Genomic DNA, 18,156 nt, shown 5'->3' on the forward strand with positions numbered 1-18,156 from the left:
TAGGAGTGCAGATCGCCTCCTCTCAAATTGTTATTTTGGAGGTCATGTAATTACCCCTTTTCATTTAATAGACCTCAGTAGGTTGGGTATTTTACCCCTGTGTCTATGTCCAGTGAGGACAACTTGAAGGTGGAGTTTGGTGTGGCCTTTGAGAGGCTTAAAGTTGAGAGCGAGTGGCTCTTTTTCGAAAATTGAGTGTTGTATGCCTCGTGGAGGCTTTTCGGTGTAATTTGGAGCAAGTGCTCCTGAGCATGAATGGGGTTTTCTGCCCCTCTGTTAATACTTATTTTGAAGTAAGGTTGGGCTGATTGCCCAAGCATTGTGAAGTTAGGGCTCGAAGCTCAAATTCTGTAAATATTGTAACTACCCTTTTGACTTGCTACTCTGTACCTGCCATGTTTGTTATTTCTTTATTTTGAAAAGAAAATATAACCTTGTTAAATTTTAAATTAATTTTACTTTCATAGCTGAGACCTATTCACCACCCCGCACCTTCTTTCACGCATAACTACCGCAAAAACACGGTAACAATAATAATAATAATAATAATAATAATAATAATAATAATAATAATAATAATAATAATATTGTACCAGGGGTACACCTTCCCCGGCTATTCAAAATGTACGCCATCTCTACTATGGCCATCTCTAACAGTGATTAAGAACTCTTAAGATATTGTAAAACTTGTTTCTCCGATGGTTAGATGGCTCTTTCATCTATTTTCTAGCGACCTCTAGTGGGCTAAGCCCCAGTGAATCTACTAAGAAATTTAATTCGTTATAGTTAGTAAACCTTTATTCTGGTTATTCCTTTTTATGTGCTGAAGTTGTCAGCTCTACACCTGGTTCCTCCTCTAACGTAACCTGTCTATCATATGCCGGTAATGAAGTCTTCTAACCAATCAGAACTCAGATTAGTGGATGGAAATTTAGCCTATCAGCGCTCTGTATTCCAACATAGTCTAGAGCTTTCCCCTGGGGATCTATTTAAGCCGAGCGCATTTGGGTCGTTTTGTCTGATTTGCTCCGGTGATTGTATGCGCAACTTGACGAAGGTTAGAGTGGGCAGGAGGCATGAGGCGGCCGGCTTGAAGAAGATCCAGAGCTTACGGGTAATGGCGGAATAAACCTAAATATGTGATTGTGCCGGCATGTGTTCTGAGAGGAAGATTTCAGTGGTTTTCTTTAAAATATATTGTGTAAGTTTTCATTTATCGCTGTAATGTAACCTTCTGCGCAGTCTTCGGACTCAATTTAGATTCCCTGCTGGGAAAATAATTTAATGTAAGGGAGCACGAGTGATTACCCTCCGAACTCTCCCCTTCTATATTCGAGTTGGGTGAGAGGCTTTTCAACCTCTAAATCTGTAAATTAGTCTCGACCTTTACTGTTCCCCTTTTTTGTCACTCTATTAGCGAAGGATTAGCCTTTGTGTCATTGGGCCTTAAGCCCACTTGTGTTCTTGTCGTTTCCACAATGTTTCTCCGAGGAGTGCTGGTGTTTCGCTTCCTTGCCTTTTGTTAACTGTCTGTATTTGTTGTAACCTTCCTCTTTTCCTTTGTAAGGCCTAGTCGAATGGACAATATTCCCCTGTATATGCATTATGGTTTTGCGGGTAACCGTGTCTACATTTGGGTTCCTTTATGGAACAGTACTCCAAATGTTTGTGAAATTTTGTAAATGATAAGCCCACCATGGGGCAAACTGTTTATGAACCCTATGAAATAGTGTCACCAAATTGGTTACCAGTGTCATTGGAAAAGGTATCAAGCGACATATCGCTTTACTTAGGTTAGCATCTATGTAATAGGAGCTCAGACTTTATAATGTTGTACCTGTTAGGACCAATTATGCTCTTCCGTATGTAGGTTAGTAACTGGGGATGTCTTTCCATTAAAAATTAAGGACTTGTAAGTTCACTGCATTGTTGGAGCTGACGAGTTATTGTTATATGTGACTATTCTCAAGTAATTGTCCAACTCCTATGTTTTTCTGGTTCTTGTTAAATCATTAAATCACTCTATTTGGATTTTAAGAGAGGAAAGAAATAAAATTTCCAATTTTGTTAAAGTACTCTTTACTCTAAGTGGTCCCCTGTCGAGCCATTCACCCCACACGCTTCCTTACCTCTGCTGTCCACGATAAATCCCTGAAATAATAATAATAATAATAATAATAATAATAATAATAATAATAATAATAATAATAATACTTGAATTCCTACACATCGCAGGCTTACTGTGATATGCTTTGGGCGGATCTATGCTCTGTTGTATCTACGATGGATCATTGCTGAGAGTATAATAATATTAATGTGAGCATTATATGGACTAATTTATTTCTAGGGAAATCATTGGAGAAATTTGGAGGTACATTTGAGTAACTCGCATACACACGAGTTCACGACAATTCCAGCGACATAAGCACGTGTCGAATGACTTTTCGTCATTATAGTACGTACTACTTTCTCCTCATCGTTGCAACTTACGCAGTGATATAATAGAAGATATATCTACAGTAAGCGTTGTGGTCTGGGTACCATTACACTCCAGAATACCTGCGCACGATATTCAGCATTGCCGTCCCGATGTGGTTTTGAAGGCACTAAAAAACAAACGATAACGGAGGCACTAGTCATTTCCACCTATAGTTAAACATTTATTTTCCTTATTAAATATTCAGAATCTTTTTGTTTTTTTTGTTTTAGTGTGTAGTTTTCGACTCGGCTCATACGGATAGGTCCGCTAGCGTGACCTATGCCCGTGAACTTTTACTCTTGAATCTCTCTCTTTGTAATTTATATAATAATGTGCGAATTCAATTCGCCGATAAAGTATTTCTTTGCGATGATATTTGCCCTCCCCCAATATCCGCCAGTCTTTACCGGACTATTTTACCTGTGATAATAACGGTTTCCCTAATTACGGTTATATATGATATTTCGGTATTCGGTCTCTGCCTAGAAGACCCTGGCGAATACTGCTTTAGACTGGTTTTAGACTGTGACATAAGACAGAATTGTTGTAGATTTCAATGTACATTTCTTATATTGGTTATTTTATGGTAAGGTCTTATGTTATGTATTGTAATTTTAAGGATCTCCTTGGAGATTTTGACTGTTTTTTTTCTATTATCGTTGAAGAAAAAACATGTACGATAATGAAATAATTAAATTAGGAATCACCATAAATTCGTTCGTTCGTAATCTATTTACCATCCAGGGTCGGTTTTTCCCTCGGACTCAGCGAGGGATCCCACCTCTACCGCCTCAAAGGCAGTGTCCTGGAGCTTCAGACTCTGGGTGGGGGATACAACTGGGGAGGATGACCAGTTCCTCGCCCAGGCGGCCTCATCTGCTATGCTGAACAGGGGCCTTGTGGAGGGATGGGAAGATTGGATGGGACAGGCAAGGAAGAGGGAAGGAAGCGGCCGTGGCCTTAAGTTAGGTACCATCCCGGCATTTGCCTGGAGGAGAAGTGGGAAACCACGGAAAACCACTTCCAGGATGGCTGAGGAGGAAATCGAACCCCCCTCTACTCAGTTGACCTCCCGAGGCTGAGTGGACCCCGTTCCAGCCCTCGTACCACTTTTCAAATTTCGTGGCAGAGCCGGGAATCGAACCCGGGCCTCTGGAGGTGGCACCTAATCACACTAACCACTACACCACAGAGGCGGACAATCACCATAAATTAATTGTGTAAATTAATTGTATTGACTGGCAGAACCTTATTAGCCCTGTTGTTTCATAGGTTGTTAAATCATTAGTAGTCGTTACGGATCTAACAGGAATCGAAAATGGTCAAGTTCATCAGTACTGTAGTGCGACTCGTTGGCTGATTGGTCAGCGTACTGGCCTTCGCTTCAGAGGATCCCGGGTTCGATTCCCGGCCGGATCGGGGATTTTAACCTTCATTGGTTAATTCCAATGGCTCGGGGGCTGGGTGTTTGTGTTGTCCCCAACATCCCTGCAACTAACACCACATATAACAGTATCCTCCACCACAATAACACGCAGTTACCTACACATCTACACATGTACACATGGCAGATGCCGCCTACCCTCATCGGAGGTTCTGCCTTACAAGGGCTGCACTCGGTACAAAATTATTATTATTATTGTTACGGAGTTATCCGTGGTAGTTAGAGGTGAAAGAAGGTGCGGGCGGGAATAGGTCTCAACTTACAAAATTAAAATTACTTTTAAAACTTTAACAAAGGTTATATTTTCTTTTCAAAATCAACAGATAACAACAACAGAGTAACAGGTACCAAGTAGCAGGAAAACAAGTTAAGAAATTACAATTATTACCAGATTTGGGCTTGGAGCCCCAAGATTAAGTTCTGAGCTCTCAGCTCACCACCACAATAGCTGAAGGGCAGAAAACCCCTAAGTACGAGGAGCACTTGCTCCTAATTACAATGTTAAGAGGAAAAGAGCAGACCCGCTCTCAATTTTACAAGCCTATCAAAGGCTACAACCAACTTCATTTCTATCTGCCCTTAAGGCACACCAAGAAACAGGGGTATTTGATACCCAACCTACAGGGCCTTTACATGAGGAAAATAAAACATCAGGTTAAGTTACTGGCCCATAATACAAAATAGAATGGAGGCGAAGCTTGCACTCCTAATACACTCTTGAAACCTATTTGGCACTAGGCCGCTTACGCAAGGGCTAATCCCATACTAAGGAGGTGACACGATAAGAAAACTTTATTACATTACGAAGAGAAGAAAAACGGTTATGAAACGTAGTCACCTCAAAACAAATTGAGTGGGAGCTCGAGAGGGTTAGGCACTCTCTATCCCAATTTATAGTTAAAGAGGCGGAATTTTTACCAAATATCTATTACATTTTAAAGATAGGTTACATGAGAAAAGTTTCGAACCTGCCCCGAGGGTTAAACTGCTGATCTAGCAAGAAATAAAGTTATTAAGCGGCCATTACCTTGTGGATGAACTGCTGCCCGAAGAAAGAGGCGCTTCCCGCCCCCTGCTACATAATCACACACTAAGCAAGATGTCGATGAAGTGGCACCGAGACAAGAAAATCAGCAGTTTAAATACCCTCGTGGGACATTCGAGACCTTTCAAGAATGAGTACACCCCCCCCTCAACTTTATTGGATAGCTTAAGGCAACATATCCATATCGGAGAAGACATACGTTATTGGTCAAAAATTAATTAGAGAAATTCGGGATTGGCTAAATTCAAAACAAGCGGAAAAAGAAGGGTTATACTGCCAACCCAAAAAATGACTGAAAGAAATTTAACAAAGAACAAACTTATGAATACCAAATTTCTTCAAAAAAAAACCAGTTCCTTCACTTCGCACTAGGGTGCACAATTATAGTTCTCAAGTAGTGCCATCTAGAAGAGAATGTCCATACTTCTTGCTACAGAGCAAATAAATACAAATCGAAATAGACATCGTTCAGAACACTTCAAAATTACACAATTTACCGTAGTGACATCTTTTAAGAAATAGTAGAATTAGTTCAGTTTTCAAGGTTCCAAACTTCTCCTGTAGAGGAGTTTAAATTGGTGCAATCTTTGAATGAGCGGCATGGAGGTGTACCGCTCGGTACAATTATTATTATTATTATTATTATTATTATTATTATTATTATTATTATTATTATTATTATTATTATTATTATTATCAATAATGTACAAAAAACCGAGCTTAATGTTGTTGTTTTTGTTGTTATTAATACGCTATCCTCAAATATTGTCATCAATTATTTCTTTCTGCGATTGTGTAAATGTGTGATTTATGACATCATAATGCCCAGAACTCTTATGTTACTGGAATGGCAACCCTGCTGTGTATGCTAAGTACTGGCCGCATAGTCTTCTGAGATTGAACCTCATGTGTAAAATATAATCTCATGTGCGTGTCTGTGACCGCAAGTTAGAATATGCACTAAACTATGAGTTTGCTTACGTGTTCTTAGCTTATCCAGTACAGATATGCCAAGCTGCTGATAAAGCATGCAACAGACAACGAGGTCCTTCAGTTTCAGGCGCGATATCCACGGTAACTCCCACTCACCGAGCAGACTACTTCCCAAATCCCGAGGGAACGAAGGCATTCCAATTTGCCCTCCCCCACTACCCGCCAGTCTTTACCGGTAATGTAACCGTTATTGGACGTATTTTACCTGTGATAATAACTGTTTCCCTAATTACGGTTATATATGATATTTCGGTATTCGGTCTCTACCTAAAAGACCCTGGGTATACGACTCACCTCCTCGTCTATTGAGACCAATCATCGACTCATTGTTTTCCCTAGAAAAGTTTCAGCTATCTAAATATATAAAATAAGAGTTTTGTCTGTACATTGCTCAGAATTTGAAAAGAATGGTATTTCTGTATCGGTCATGTCCACAGTAACAAGGAAATGCACTTTTACTTCTCCGTAATTTCTGTCTGTCTGTCTGTATGTATGTATGTATGTATGTATGTATGTATGTATGTATGTATGTATGTATGTATGTATGTATGTATGTATGTATGTATGTATGTATGTACACGCATCACTAGAAAACGGCTAAAGAGAATTTAATGAAAATCAGTATGCAAAGTTGGGGAATAAGTCGCTACAATCTAAGTCATAAATAATTTTATTCACGCTGATAGAAACGGTAGTTTAGGGGAAGGCCTAAAATTTAATTTTAAATATTTATGTTATTAGTGGTCCTATTTTAATAAAAATTGGTATGCAAAGCCAGGAAATAAGTCGCTACAATCTAGGCTATAAATAATTTTATTCACGCTGAATAAAATGGTAGTTTAGGGGAAGACCTAAAGTTTAATTCTCAAATATTTATATTGTTAGTGGTCGTATCGATAAATACTACATAACCAAAGCTATGTAGAATTAAATTTACGACCATTTATGTCTTATACATTTTTACCGTACCGGCTATGATAACACAGATATTCATGATTTTGTATTTTTGTTGATAAGTCCATATCAATGCCGAGCCACGAGAAAATGGGTTAACAGAATTTAATGAAAATCAGTATATAGAGTCGGGGAATAAGAAACTACAGTGTAAGATATAAACAATTTTATTCACCCTGGATGAAATTGTAGCTTAGGGGAAGGTGCCTAAAAGGTAATTTTTAAATATGTATGTTTGGTCATTCCAGCTCTGGAACTTGGGGCAGTGTAGTCCTGTTCGTTAAAAGTGAGAAAATGTGTGGTGTTTCATTTGATCGAGTGTTTCATATGAAAGCATTGCTTTTAATCGCGCCATTCCAATTGACGTCATTATAATATATGTTAATTTCAGTTGAGAAAACCACTAAGACAATCTTTCTGAGAATGTAAAAAGGCAGATGGAGAGTGAGTGTCTACCATCATAATGGAATCTCCCCAACCTGATTGTGACTGATGGTATGCAAGCGGGTCTACCATTACAGTGAAAATTCCCTAATTCAATCTTCATATGAGAAAATATGTTTGGTGACTTCCCCGTCGCGTTTCTGTGGTTACGTTAAGAGCTATGCAATTTAATACAATCTTGCTCACAACACGTACACTAGAATTCCCGTATACAATGTAGAATTCCGTAGCGAAGCACGGGTACATCAGCTAGTATACAATATTTTGCTGCGAGCTGCATCAGAGGATCAGAATATCTGACTCATTATCCTGGATGATGTATTCGCCTTTTGTTGTTGGCATGTTAAAGATCTCTGATGGCGCACTCGGCGACACCCGGTAAAATTGTATATACTCGGCCATGGTATCCGTCCAGTAGAATGTTGTATTTCTTGCTGGACAGTAGCACTACTAGGATGTCTAAGTTGATAGGTAGATGGCCTGGATATCACCAGCGAGGAAAGGACCATGAAAACCATACACTGTGCGAGGTTTGACGCTTTTAAAAATGTGGGGCATATCGGATTTCTTGGATGGAAAACCGGAACAAACCATTAATTCTTCGTGAATTAAATATATAAAAGCAAAGCAAAGTCACCTCCGTACAGGCCATGAATGTCCTTGGAGGAGTGGAAGATAAAGGCTTCCACCATTGTTAACCTCGGCACGTGATGGGATAGAGTGGTTAGCTCTACGCCCGGCCGCCTTTGCCCCCAAGAATTAACCTGGTACTCATTTTTGGTGTAGGCTGAGTGAACCTCAGGGCCATATGCATCTCCAGAAATGGAAATCTCGTTTCTTAAATTTGACGACTTACTGACGGGGATTCGAACCCACGTCCTTCCGAGCGGACCGAGCACGCCTTTACCGCCTCGGCCAGGCAGCCCCTAAATATATAAAAGGAACTAATTTATCCGCTACCGTAGTATTTTTATTTTTACGATTATTTTTACAATTTGCTTTACGTCGCATGGACAGATAGGTCTTATGGCGATGATGGTAGAGGAAAGGGGTAGAAGTGAGAAGGAAACGACCATGGCCTTAAATAAGGTACAGCCCCAGCATTTGTCTGGTTTGAAAATGGGAAAGCATGGAAAACCATCGTCAGGGATGCCGACAGCGGGGTTCGAACCCACTACCTCCCGAATGCAAGCTGATATCTTCATGACGCAAACTTTGCCGCCCCTTACTCGGTCATAGGATTTATCTGCTACCACAGATTCTCCAGTTTTTTCTTACACGTAAGTGGGATGATCAGATGACAATCTTGGAACGCTCTTTCTTTAAAAAACTAAACGAAGATGTTCGAGTTGATGGTTGGACAAAGTCAATGAAAATATACACTAGAACCAACGATGTGTATAGTGGAAGACCGAGAAGACTTGAAGAAGAACAATTGTTGGGTCACTGAACATTCAGGAATGAAGAAATGCGACTAATCCGTTTCGTTGGTTTCCGACAGTCAAAATTCCTATACCGGGCGAGGTGGCCGTGCGGTTTGGGGGCGCGTAGCTGTGAGCTCGCATCCGGGAGATAGTGGGTTCGAACCCCACTGTTGCCAGCCCTGAAGATGGCTTTCCGTGGTTTACCATTTTCACACCAGGCAAATGCTGAGGCTGTACCTTAATTAAGTCCACGGCCGCTTCCTTCCCATTCCTAGGCCTTTCCTGTCCCATCGTCGCCATAAGACCTATTTGTGTCGGTGCGACGTAAAGCAAATAGCAAAAAGAAAAAAAAATATCCTACACTCTGGTCTATCTTAATATCTATAGCAATTTAAGGGACATTAAAATAATATCATCACTATTTCCATCAGTCATGAGGCTTTCCTTGTTGTTTTTTGTTTATTTCTGTGCATATTTTTATTTTTGAATCCACGATGTCCGTCTCCTTGGCTGAATGGCCTTCGGTTCAGAGGGCCCTGCCGGGCACTGTGTGACTCAGACTGCAGAATGCTGACCCTCGATCCCGGCTCAGTCGGCTGGTACTTAAAGATGCTCAGATACAAAGGGCACTAGGAAAGTTTTGCAATGTGAGTGAACGCTTTAGACTTTTTCAAAATAATTTCCACTGCACTCAATACACTTCTCCATACGTCGAAACCAGTCACTGAACCAACTGTACCACTTTTCTTTGGTTATATTTTCACATTCTTGATCCCATGCTGCCAGAAGCTCCTCGTCGGATGCAAAACGCCGCCCTTTCAGCTTCATCTTCACTTCTGGGAAGAGTGCGAACTCACATGGGGCAAGATCAGGACCGTGTGGAGGGTGCTCAAGCACAGTCAACCCTAATCTGGCAACAAAATCCATTGTTACATTAGCACGATATGCTGGAGCATTGTCGTGATGCAAGAGCCAAGACCTTGGACGGAGCTACTTGAGAGCCTGGCGGACCTGAGGCAGACAAGTCTCACTGTACCACTTCGCAGTAACTGTCCTTTTTGTTTCTAGCACAACCCGAGTCAGGATGCCCCGTTTAGTGAAGAATACTGTAATCATCCTTTTCTTCACTGACCTTGACTTTCGCACAGTCACAGGAGTACCCTCATCTTCAAACAGCCATATCTTGTTCTAGGATTTTGTAGGGACATCGTAGTAATAATAAAGCCAAGTTTCGTCACCTGTAACGATGCTATTGACGTTACGCGAAGTCCCTTTTTCAAACTGTTTTAGCATTTTTCGGCACCATTTCACTCGATGTGCCCTTTGTTCCTCTGAAAGTATATAGGGCATCCAAAGGGAACAAACCTTTCTAACATGGAGATGGTCGTGTAGAATTGAATGAACAGCTGGTGCAGGGATGTGGAGGGTCTCTTCTACCTGCCGATATGTCACACTGCCTCTCTTGCTGCAACATTTACCTTATAGCTTCAATGTTTTCTTCAGTCACTGATTCAGACGGTCGCCCAGAACGAGGATCGTCTTCAACCCCAAAATTTCCCTTCTGGAACTCTTTGTACCAGCGGAAAATTGTTGTCCGATGTGGACAGTCTTTCACTAGCACAGGAGTCATTTCTTCCAGGCACTGGTCAACAGTTAATCCCCGAGAAAATTTGTAGTGGATAATTGCGCGATGTTCACCTTTAGACTACACTGACATCTTAACTTGCTTTCAGTCCCACTGCTTGGTAACAACTGGTGTGAAGGTCGCGCCTGGCTGTCTTCTAGATTGGTTTTCACCGCTCTTTTCATCCCTCACCATAACAGGGGTGTCCAGCCAACCATTTTTGCGTATTGCAAAACTTTCCTAGTGCCCTTTGTACGTCAGCCTCGTGTCGGAAGATTTACCGGCATGTAAAAGAACTGCGGGAAATAATTCCGGCATTTCGGCGTCTCCGAAAACTGTCAGTAGGACATAAAACCAATAATATACCGTAATATTTCAGAGAGTCCTGGGTTAGAATCCCGGCCACGTCGAGGATTTTAGCCGTATTTAGTTTCTCTGGCTAGGAGACTGTGTATTTGTAATGATGATGATGACACTACTACTACTACTACTACTACTTATTATTATTATTATTATTATTATTATTATTATTATTATTATTATTATTATTATTATTATTATTATTATTATTAAATCACAGTCGCCAAGTCGGCATCTCTCTATGCTTCAGAATGACTTATACTCTCTCAGAAATGTGCACTCGCTAAGTTAGAGAAAAAAGAGGTAAAGATTCTCCACAACATAACCCGGCCCAAACTACAAAAATGGGATCTACATAAGAAAATCCAGACAAGAAATCTACTCTAAGATAAAGAAGATCACGGACACAAAGCGTAAACGCACGACTCGCTTCTACGGACACTTACGACGGATGAACGACTCTCGATGGACAAAATGTATTTTTAACAATTTCTATTCAAAACCAAAAACAACAATTCCCTGGTAAGTTAACTTCAAGTAAGACCTCGAAGAAATGGGCCTACGACCAGATACCACACTCAAATGAGTTATTTTCTGAACAAGCATCGTGACTTTTGGGATTTTCCAGGATGAGAAATGGAGAACTGGTGCAAAGTGGTCAGATGAACGCCGTGCTCGGCACACCAATCTAATAGAAACCCACTGGATCAATTGAAAATTGCATAAACGCCAGAATGTGCAATGAAACTCGTCGTCGTCCCTAGCTGGCCGATTAGCGAATAATAATAATAATAATAATAATAATAATTGTACCGGGCGGTACACCTCCACGCCACTAATTTAAAATTTGCGCCAGTTGAAACTCCTCTGCTGGAGGAAGTCTGAACTTTATCGACGGAATTAATTTTCTACTTTCTCAGAAGATGTCACTACCTGGAAATTTTGGAGTTTTTGAACTGTGTCATTTTCGACGTATTTTGTTTTGCTTGTAGTAAGAAGTGTGAACTTTCTCTTCTAGAGGACACTACTGAAGATCAACAATAGCGCACCCTAGTGCGGAGTGAAAGAACTGTTTTTTTGAGAAAATTTAATTTCAAAAGTTTGTTCTTTGCTAAATTTCTTTCTGTTATTGTTTAAGTTGGCTGTATACCCCTCTCTTTCCCCTTGTTTTGTAGTTAGCCAATCCCGAATTTCTTTAATTAATTTCTGACCAATCCGATGTATCTTCCCCCAACTTGAATATGCTGCTTATCCCTAACCAATAAAGTGATTGTGGGCGGGTGTTTTCTTCCCTGAAACGCCTCGAACTTTCCGCGAGAGTATATAAACTGCTGATTTTAGGGTCTCGGTGCCACTTCTGTTCCATCTTTCAATGTGTAAAGTACATAGCAGGGGGCGGGAAGCGCCTCTTTCTTCGGCAGCGGTCAACAACTAGGTAATGGCCAATTAATAACTTCTTTTCTTGCTAGCTCAGCAGTTTAACTCTCGGGGCGGGTCCGAAGCGTTTCTATCATGTAACCTTTTCCTAAAATGTAACTACTCTTAGCATCTGTTATCTTTTAAAGCTGCATATCGGGATAGAGAGTGCTTAACCCTCTCGAGCTCCCAATCATATTGTTTTTAGGTGAACTTATTTTTCTCAACTTATTCTTCGTTAACGTAAAGCAAATTGTTCTTTTCTAAAGTCACCTCAGTAGTATGGGATTAGCCCTTGCATTAGTGGCCTAGAGCCAAATTAGGGTTTGAAACAAATAAATTAGGAGTGCAGATCGCCTCCTCTCAAATTGTTATTTTAGAGGTCATGTAATTAACCTTTTTCATTTAATAGACCTCAGTAGGTTGGGTAGGTTACCCCTGTGTCTATGTCCTGAGAGGACAACTTGAAGGTGGAGTTTGGTGTGGCCTTTGAGAGGCCTAAAGGTTGAGAGCGTGTGGCTCTTTCTTGGAAATTGAGTGTTGTATGCCTCGAGGAGGCTTTTCTGTGTAATTTGGAGCAAGTGCTCCTGAACATGAATGGGGTTTTCTGCCCCTCTGGTAAAACTTATTTTTGGATTAAAATTGGGCTAATTGCCCTAGAAGTGTGAATTCAGGGCTCGAAGCCCAAGTACTGTAAATACTGTAATTGCTCCTTTTGTTGCCTTGCTACTCTGTACCTGCCGTACTTGTTTTATTTCTTAACTTTGAAAAGAAAATATAACCTTGTTAAATTTTACATTAACTTTGATTCCGTAGTTTGAGACCCGTTCAAGCCCGCACCTTCTTTCACCTCTACCTACCGCTAAAACACGGTAACAATAATAATAATAATAATAAGAAGAAGAAGAAGAATTGGCTGAATTGTCAGCGTTAAGGCCTTCGGTTCAGAGGCTCCCGGGTTCGATTCCCGGCCGGGTACTGGCTGTTTGTGTTTGTCGCAACACTTTCCTCTTCAGATTCAGACAACACACTACACTACCAACCACCACAGAAACACGCAATAGTGGCTACATTCCTCCATATAAGGTTGGCGTCAGGAAGGACATCCAGCCGTAAAACAGAGCCAAATCCAGATGTGCGAGACAGGTCGGAACCGCGACGCCACAGATGTGAGAAAAGCGGTAGAATAATAATAATAATAATAATAATAATAATAATAATAATAATAATAATAATAATAATGTTATTGGTTTTACATAATCTTGGTGGCGAGAACTAGGATTCACAGTGCGCTGTGTCTTCTGGTATGGGCTAGATCAAATTTGTTTCTTTCATTGACCTGTCTCAGCCTCATGGTTGTAGGATTGGCAGACTGACATTCAATAGCAACATTTGACTCGGCGAGGAAAGCAACGGGAAACTACTTCGCTCCTTATTTACCTAGTACGTCTCCTCAGTGACGCCTGAACCATCTATGACAGCTGATTGTGGTGCTGTTGAGGATCAAACCAGCCTTCGGGCTGAATACTCAACAAACATACATTGGTTTTACATGCTAAAACAGCTCGTACGGTTTTCGGAGGCACCGAGGTGCCGGAATTTTGGCCCGCAAGAGGTTATTTTCTGTTGCAGGCCTACATCTACAACACAGATCGCACTCACCCCCCTAGAGTGTGAGAAAAGTTGTAGAAAATGAGGGGGAAAAGACGAAACAGATCTTAACACAAAATCACGTGCCTTAGGAGAGTAGTTTAGGATCACATTTAAGATTACAAATTAAGCATGAACTCTCAGACCCAACGCAATGTTTTAACAAGTCGGTGTTTCATTGAGTAGCTGTTGCATTTCACAAACGCGTATTATTATTATTATTATTATTATTATTATTATTATTATTATTATTATTATTATTATTATTATTATTCCAATAATAATAATTTCGTGTGGCTATTTCAAGCCGAGTGCAGCCCTTGCAAGACAGACCCTCCGATGAGGGCGGGTGGCATCTGTCATGTGTAGGTAACTGCGTGTTTTTGTGGTAGAGGATAGTGTAATGTGTAGTGTGTGAGTTGCAGGGATATTGGGGACAACACGAACACCCAACCTCCGGGCCTTTGGAATTAACCAATGAAGGTTAAAATCCCCGACGCGGCCGGGAATCGAACGCGGGACCCTCTGAACCGAAGACCAGTACGCTGACCATTCAGCCAACGAGTGGACATTATTCCAATAGTATTAGTATTATTTCTTTCTTTCTTTCTTAATCGGTTTACCCTACAGGGTTGGTTTCTCCCTCAGCCTCAGCGAGGGCTCGCACCTCTACCGCCTCAAGGACAGTGTCTTGGAGCGCGAGATTTTAGGTCGGGGATACAACTTGGAAGGAGGACTAGTACCTTGCCGAGGTGGCCTCACCTGCTATACTGAACAGGGGCTTTGTGGAGGGATGGGAAGATTGGAAGGGACAGGAAAGGAAGAGGGAAAGGAGCGGCCGTGGTCTTAAGTTAGGTACCATCCCGGCATTTGCCTGAAGGAGAAGTGGGAAATCACAGAAAACCACTTGGAGAATGGCTGAGGAGGGAATCGACTCCCCCTTCTCTACTCAGTTGACCTCCCGAGGCTGAGTGGACCCCGTTCCAGCCCTCGTACCACTTTAAAATTTCGTAGCCGAGCCGGGAATCGAACCTGGGCTTCCGGGTGGGGGGCGGCTAATCACACTAACCACTACACCACAGAGGCGGGCATTATTATTATTATTATTATTATTATTATTATTATTATTATTATTATTATTATTATTATTATTATTATTATTTCCGTCTGTGACCGGGCGAGTTAGCCGTGCGGTTAGGGTCGCGCAGCTGTGAGCTTGCATCCGGGAGATAGTGGGTTCGAATTCAACTGTCGGCGGCCCTGAAGATGGTTTTTTCCGTGTTTTCCCATTTTCACACCAGGTAAATGCTGGGGCTGTACCTTGATGAAGGCCACGGCCGCTTCCTTCCAACTCCTAGCCCTTTCCAATTCCATCGTCGCCAGAAGACCTATCTGTGTCGGTGAGACGTAAAGCCACTACCAACAATTTCCGTCTATGTAGCGTAGCGATGAGCACTATTAACTGCCGTCCTCGGAGGCCCGGATTCGATTCCCGGGACTGCCATAAATTTAAGAATGCTAGGAGGGATCGTGCGTGGTTAAAATGGTGCATGCAGCTCACCTCCAAAGGGAGTGTGCCTGAAAAGAGCTGTATCACCTCGGGAAGAGGACATGAGTTTATCATTATTATTATTATTATTATTATTATTATTATTATTATTATTATTATTATTATTATTATTATTATTATTATTATTATTATTGTTATTCCAGAAGTTCAACGTCGCACTGTCCGACTCGTTGGCTGAATGGTCAGCGTACTGGCCTTCGGTTCAGAGGGTCCCGGGGTCGATTCCCGGCCGGGTCGGGGATTTTAACCTTAATTGGTTAATTCCAATGGCTCGGGGGCTGAGTTTGTGTGGCGTATTCAACATTAGAAATCATCCTAGGTAGGACCCTCAACTTCACAGACATGCAGGTCGCCTAATAGGCCGTCTACTAGAAAAAGACCTGCACCAGGCCTCTCCGGAGGCCATACGCCATTATTATAACGTCTCACTAACACACTGATGGTTTTCGACGACGCGAAGATGTGAAGGAAGCTGCCGTGGCCTGAATTAAATTATTATTATTATTATTATTATTATTATGATTATTATTATTATTATTATTATTATTATTATTATTATTATTATTATTATTATATTAACAAACACCGTATTCGGCAGGAACGGGTAAACATTGCATTGTGTTAAGGAACACGAAACTAGGACTATACTGACCTCCTGTAATTCTGACAAAATATGCCAAGTTTTCTTCCTTTGGTTATTATCACTTTTTTAAGAGCTTTGCGTAAGTGGTCAACGTAGCGACCTTTTGTTTATAGAGCCCCCCGATGGAGCTAGCGATTTTAACCGCGTTTGATTCATTCGTTTGGATGTTCGTGATTGTCTTAATACAGAACTCCATGACGCTACAGACCTAACGAGCCTTGGCCTACTAAGCGACCGCTACCCACCCGAAGACTTGCAGATTACGAGATGACGCGTGGTCATATAGCCTCTAAATTGTTCTCACATAGGCCTGGTGGACTTCGAGCCAATACTCAGATCCAAGAAATAATTGACTGACCTGGATAGGAACTGAACCCAGGGCCTCTGGGTAACAGGCAGCCCTTGACCTCAGGGCCAGCTCGTCTTCATTTACACAGCAACACACATCGCTACCAAAAACACACAACGGTGAGTACATACCTCGACGAAGGGTTGGCGCCAGGAAGGGCACCCTGCCGTAAAATCGGGCTTAATCTACATTAATTTCGACCATAGATAATTAGTAAAGGTCAGGAAGGAAGTAGACTCTGTCCTCTCTGTATAATGTTTGTACTCACCATGGTTGGCAGCGCTCACGTCTGGCCTCATGGCAAGGCGACAATGACAGGACTGTCTAATGCTCCACCGAAGCAGTGAGGCCGGGACTCCAATCAGGTTACTGGAGCGACTGTGGTGCCAGCTGGCGAGGATCAATATTAATATTAGGTGTTAGAGTGGGCGTGGGAAAAGTTATCACCTGCCCAGAAGCATGCCGCAGGGGGCGTACGACAGTCCACTAAACCCGGAAATTGTAGGCTGTGATATCCGGCCCACACGAACTCCGCAACTTGTCCAAAACTGCCCTTACCGCCAGTACACGAACTCCGCAACTAGCAGCAGACCTCTAGTGATTTTTCTCTTGACCACTCCCCGCAACACATCGGTAAGCCATATAATAACGAGCTTCAATTTGTAAGTACATTCATTCAGAAGATATTTTTAGCTAACGATAACATTTAAACTTTGTGCGAAACTCATTTCAAAAAGTGCAATCTGTCCATTTCACCATTTTGCCACTGCACAATTTTCTTCTGGATGTCTCTCTTTGGTTTTCTTGTCACTTTTTAGTACGGAACCAGAATGTAAGAGTCTGTTTGTGCTTTTCTCAAGATGGATCACGAGTGTGATTTCCCACGCGCCTAGACAAAACATGGTCACACCCCAGAATAAAAAGTTCGACATTACAGTTCTTCGGGCATCTCCAATCCTGATCACCAGCAGATTTCACTTTCCTATAATGTCTGAATGTGAAGTTTCTGTATAAAGTATACATTACTTTTACACTGTTCTCCATCTTCAGAATCACTGTCCTACACGTCTAACATCACTTTACTTTCTCGGCACTATACTAGACTTAACTAAAGTTGGCGTCTGACAGGTAAGGTTGGAGGGAGGAGCACTGCACGTGCCATTTCACGATGTTGCCACATTCCAGCATTCCTCTCTACATGCTCTTACCCCTCGCTTCCGACTCACATGTTCCCTCCTTCATTCAGACCGCTGTGACCTGTTGTAGACTACCTGGCCAGGCGGTGTCGTCCCATTTGCGATCACTCTTATACAAACAATCAGGTTCTTATCAGTGACAGGTTTGGCAACTCCCAGCAAGACGAGCTGCCCTGAAATTTTATCTCCATGGCAACCGCAGTCGCCCCACCCTCGTTTCCATGGCAACCACACAGCCACTCCCTTTATCCCGCCTCGGCAGGCAGTAAACGGACCTCCCTCTAAGAAATGTCAGGCGCCAACTCTTATTATTAGCAGTATAGATTCACCACTATTAGGTTCTTCTCTGCCGCCAGCTACAAGCTAGTCGGACAAACTGCGGTGAGGTGCTAGATGTTAAAATTCCCAAGTTGCGTAATCCGAATCTAGTCATTAACGATGTACCCTCACATACTGACATTACAAATGCTGAAGAAGTAATAACAGAACAAAACTCGGAACGGAATTGGGATTAAAGGAAGGTTACATAAAACCAAAATTTGTCTACCGGAACAAGAAGAACATA

General features: G+C 41.8%; 1 protein-coding gene across 4 annotated transcripts in view; it reads right to left on the bottom strand.

Annotated features, from left to right (window-relative positions):
• Positions 1 to 16,727, bottom strand: part of LOC136872018 (uncharacterized) — an 811,539-nt gene extending 794,812 nt beyond the window's left edge. For 2 of the 4 annotated variants that reach the window (XM_068227292.1, XM_068227293.1), the window contains exon 1: positions 16,664 to 16,727. In XM_068227292.1, coding sequence (XP_068083393.1) covers positions 16,664 to 16,694 — 31 coding nt within the window. In that variant the 5' untranslated portion in view covers positions 16,695 to 16,727. The remainder of the gene's footprint in view (positions 1 to 16,663) is intronic. The other 2 variants (XM_068227294.1, XM_068227289.1) reach the window with 1 other exon arrangement.
• Positions 16,728 to 18,156: the final 1,429 nt, after the last annotated feature.

Source organism: Anabrus simplex, chromosome 4 (genome assembly GCF_040414725.1).
Source record: "Anabrus simplex isolate iqAnaSimp1 chromosome 4, ASM4041472v1, whole genome shotgun sequence".
Lineage (NCBI taxonomy): Eukaryota > Metazoa > Arthropoda > Insecta > Orthoptera > Tettigoniidae > Anabrus > Anabrus simplex.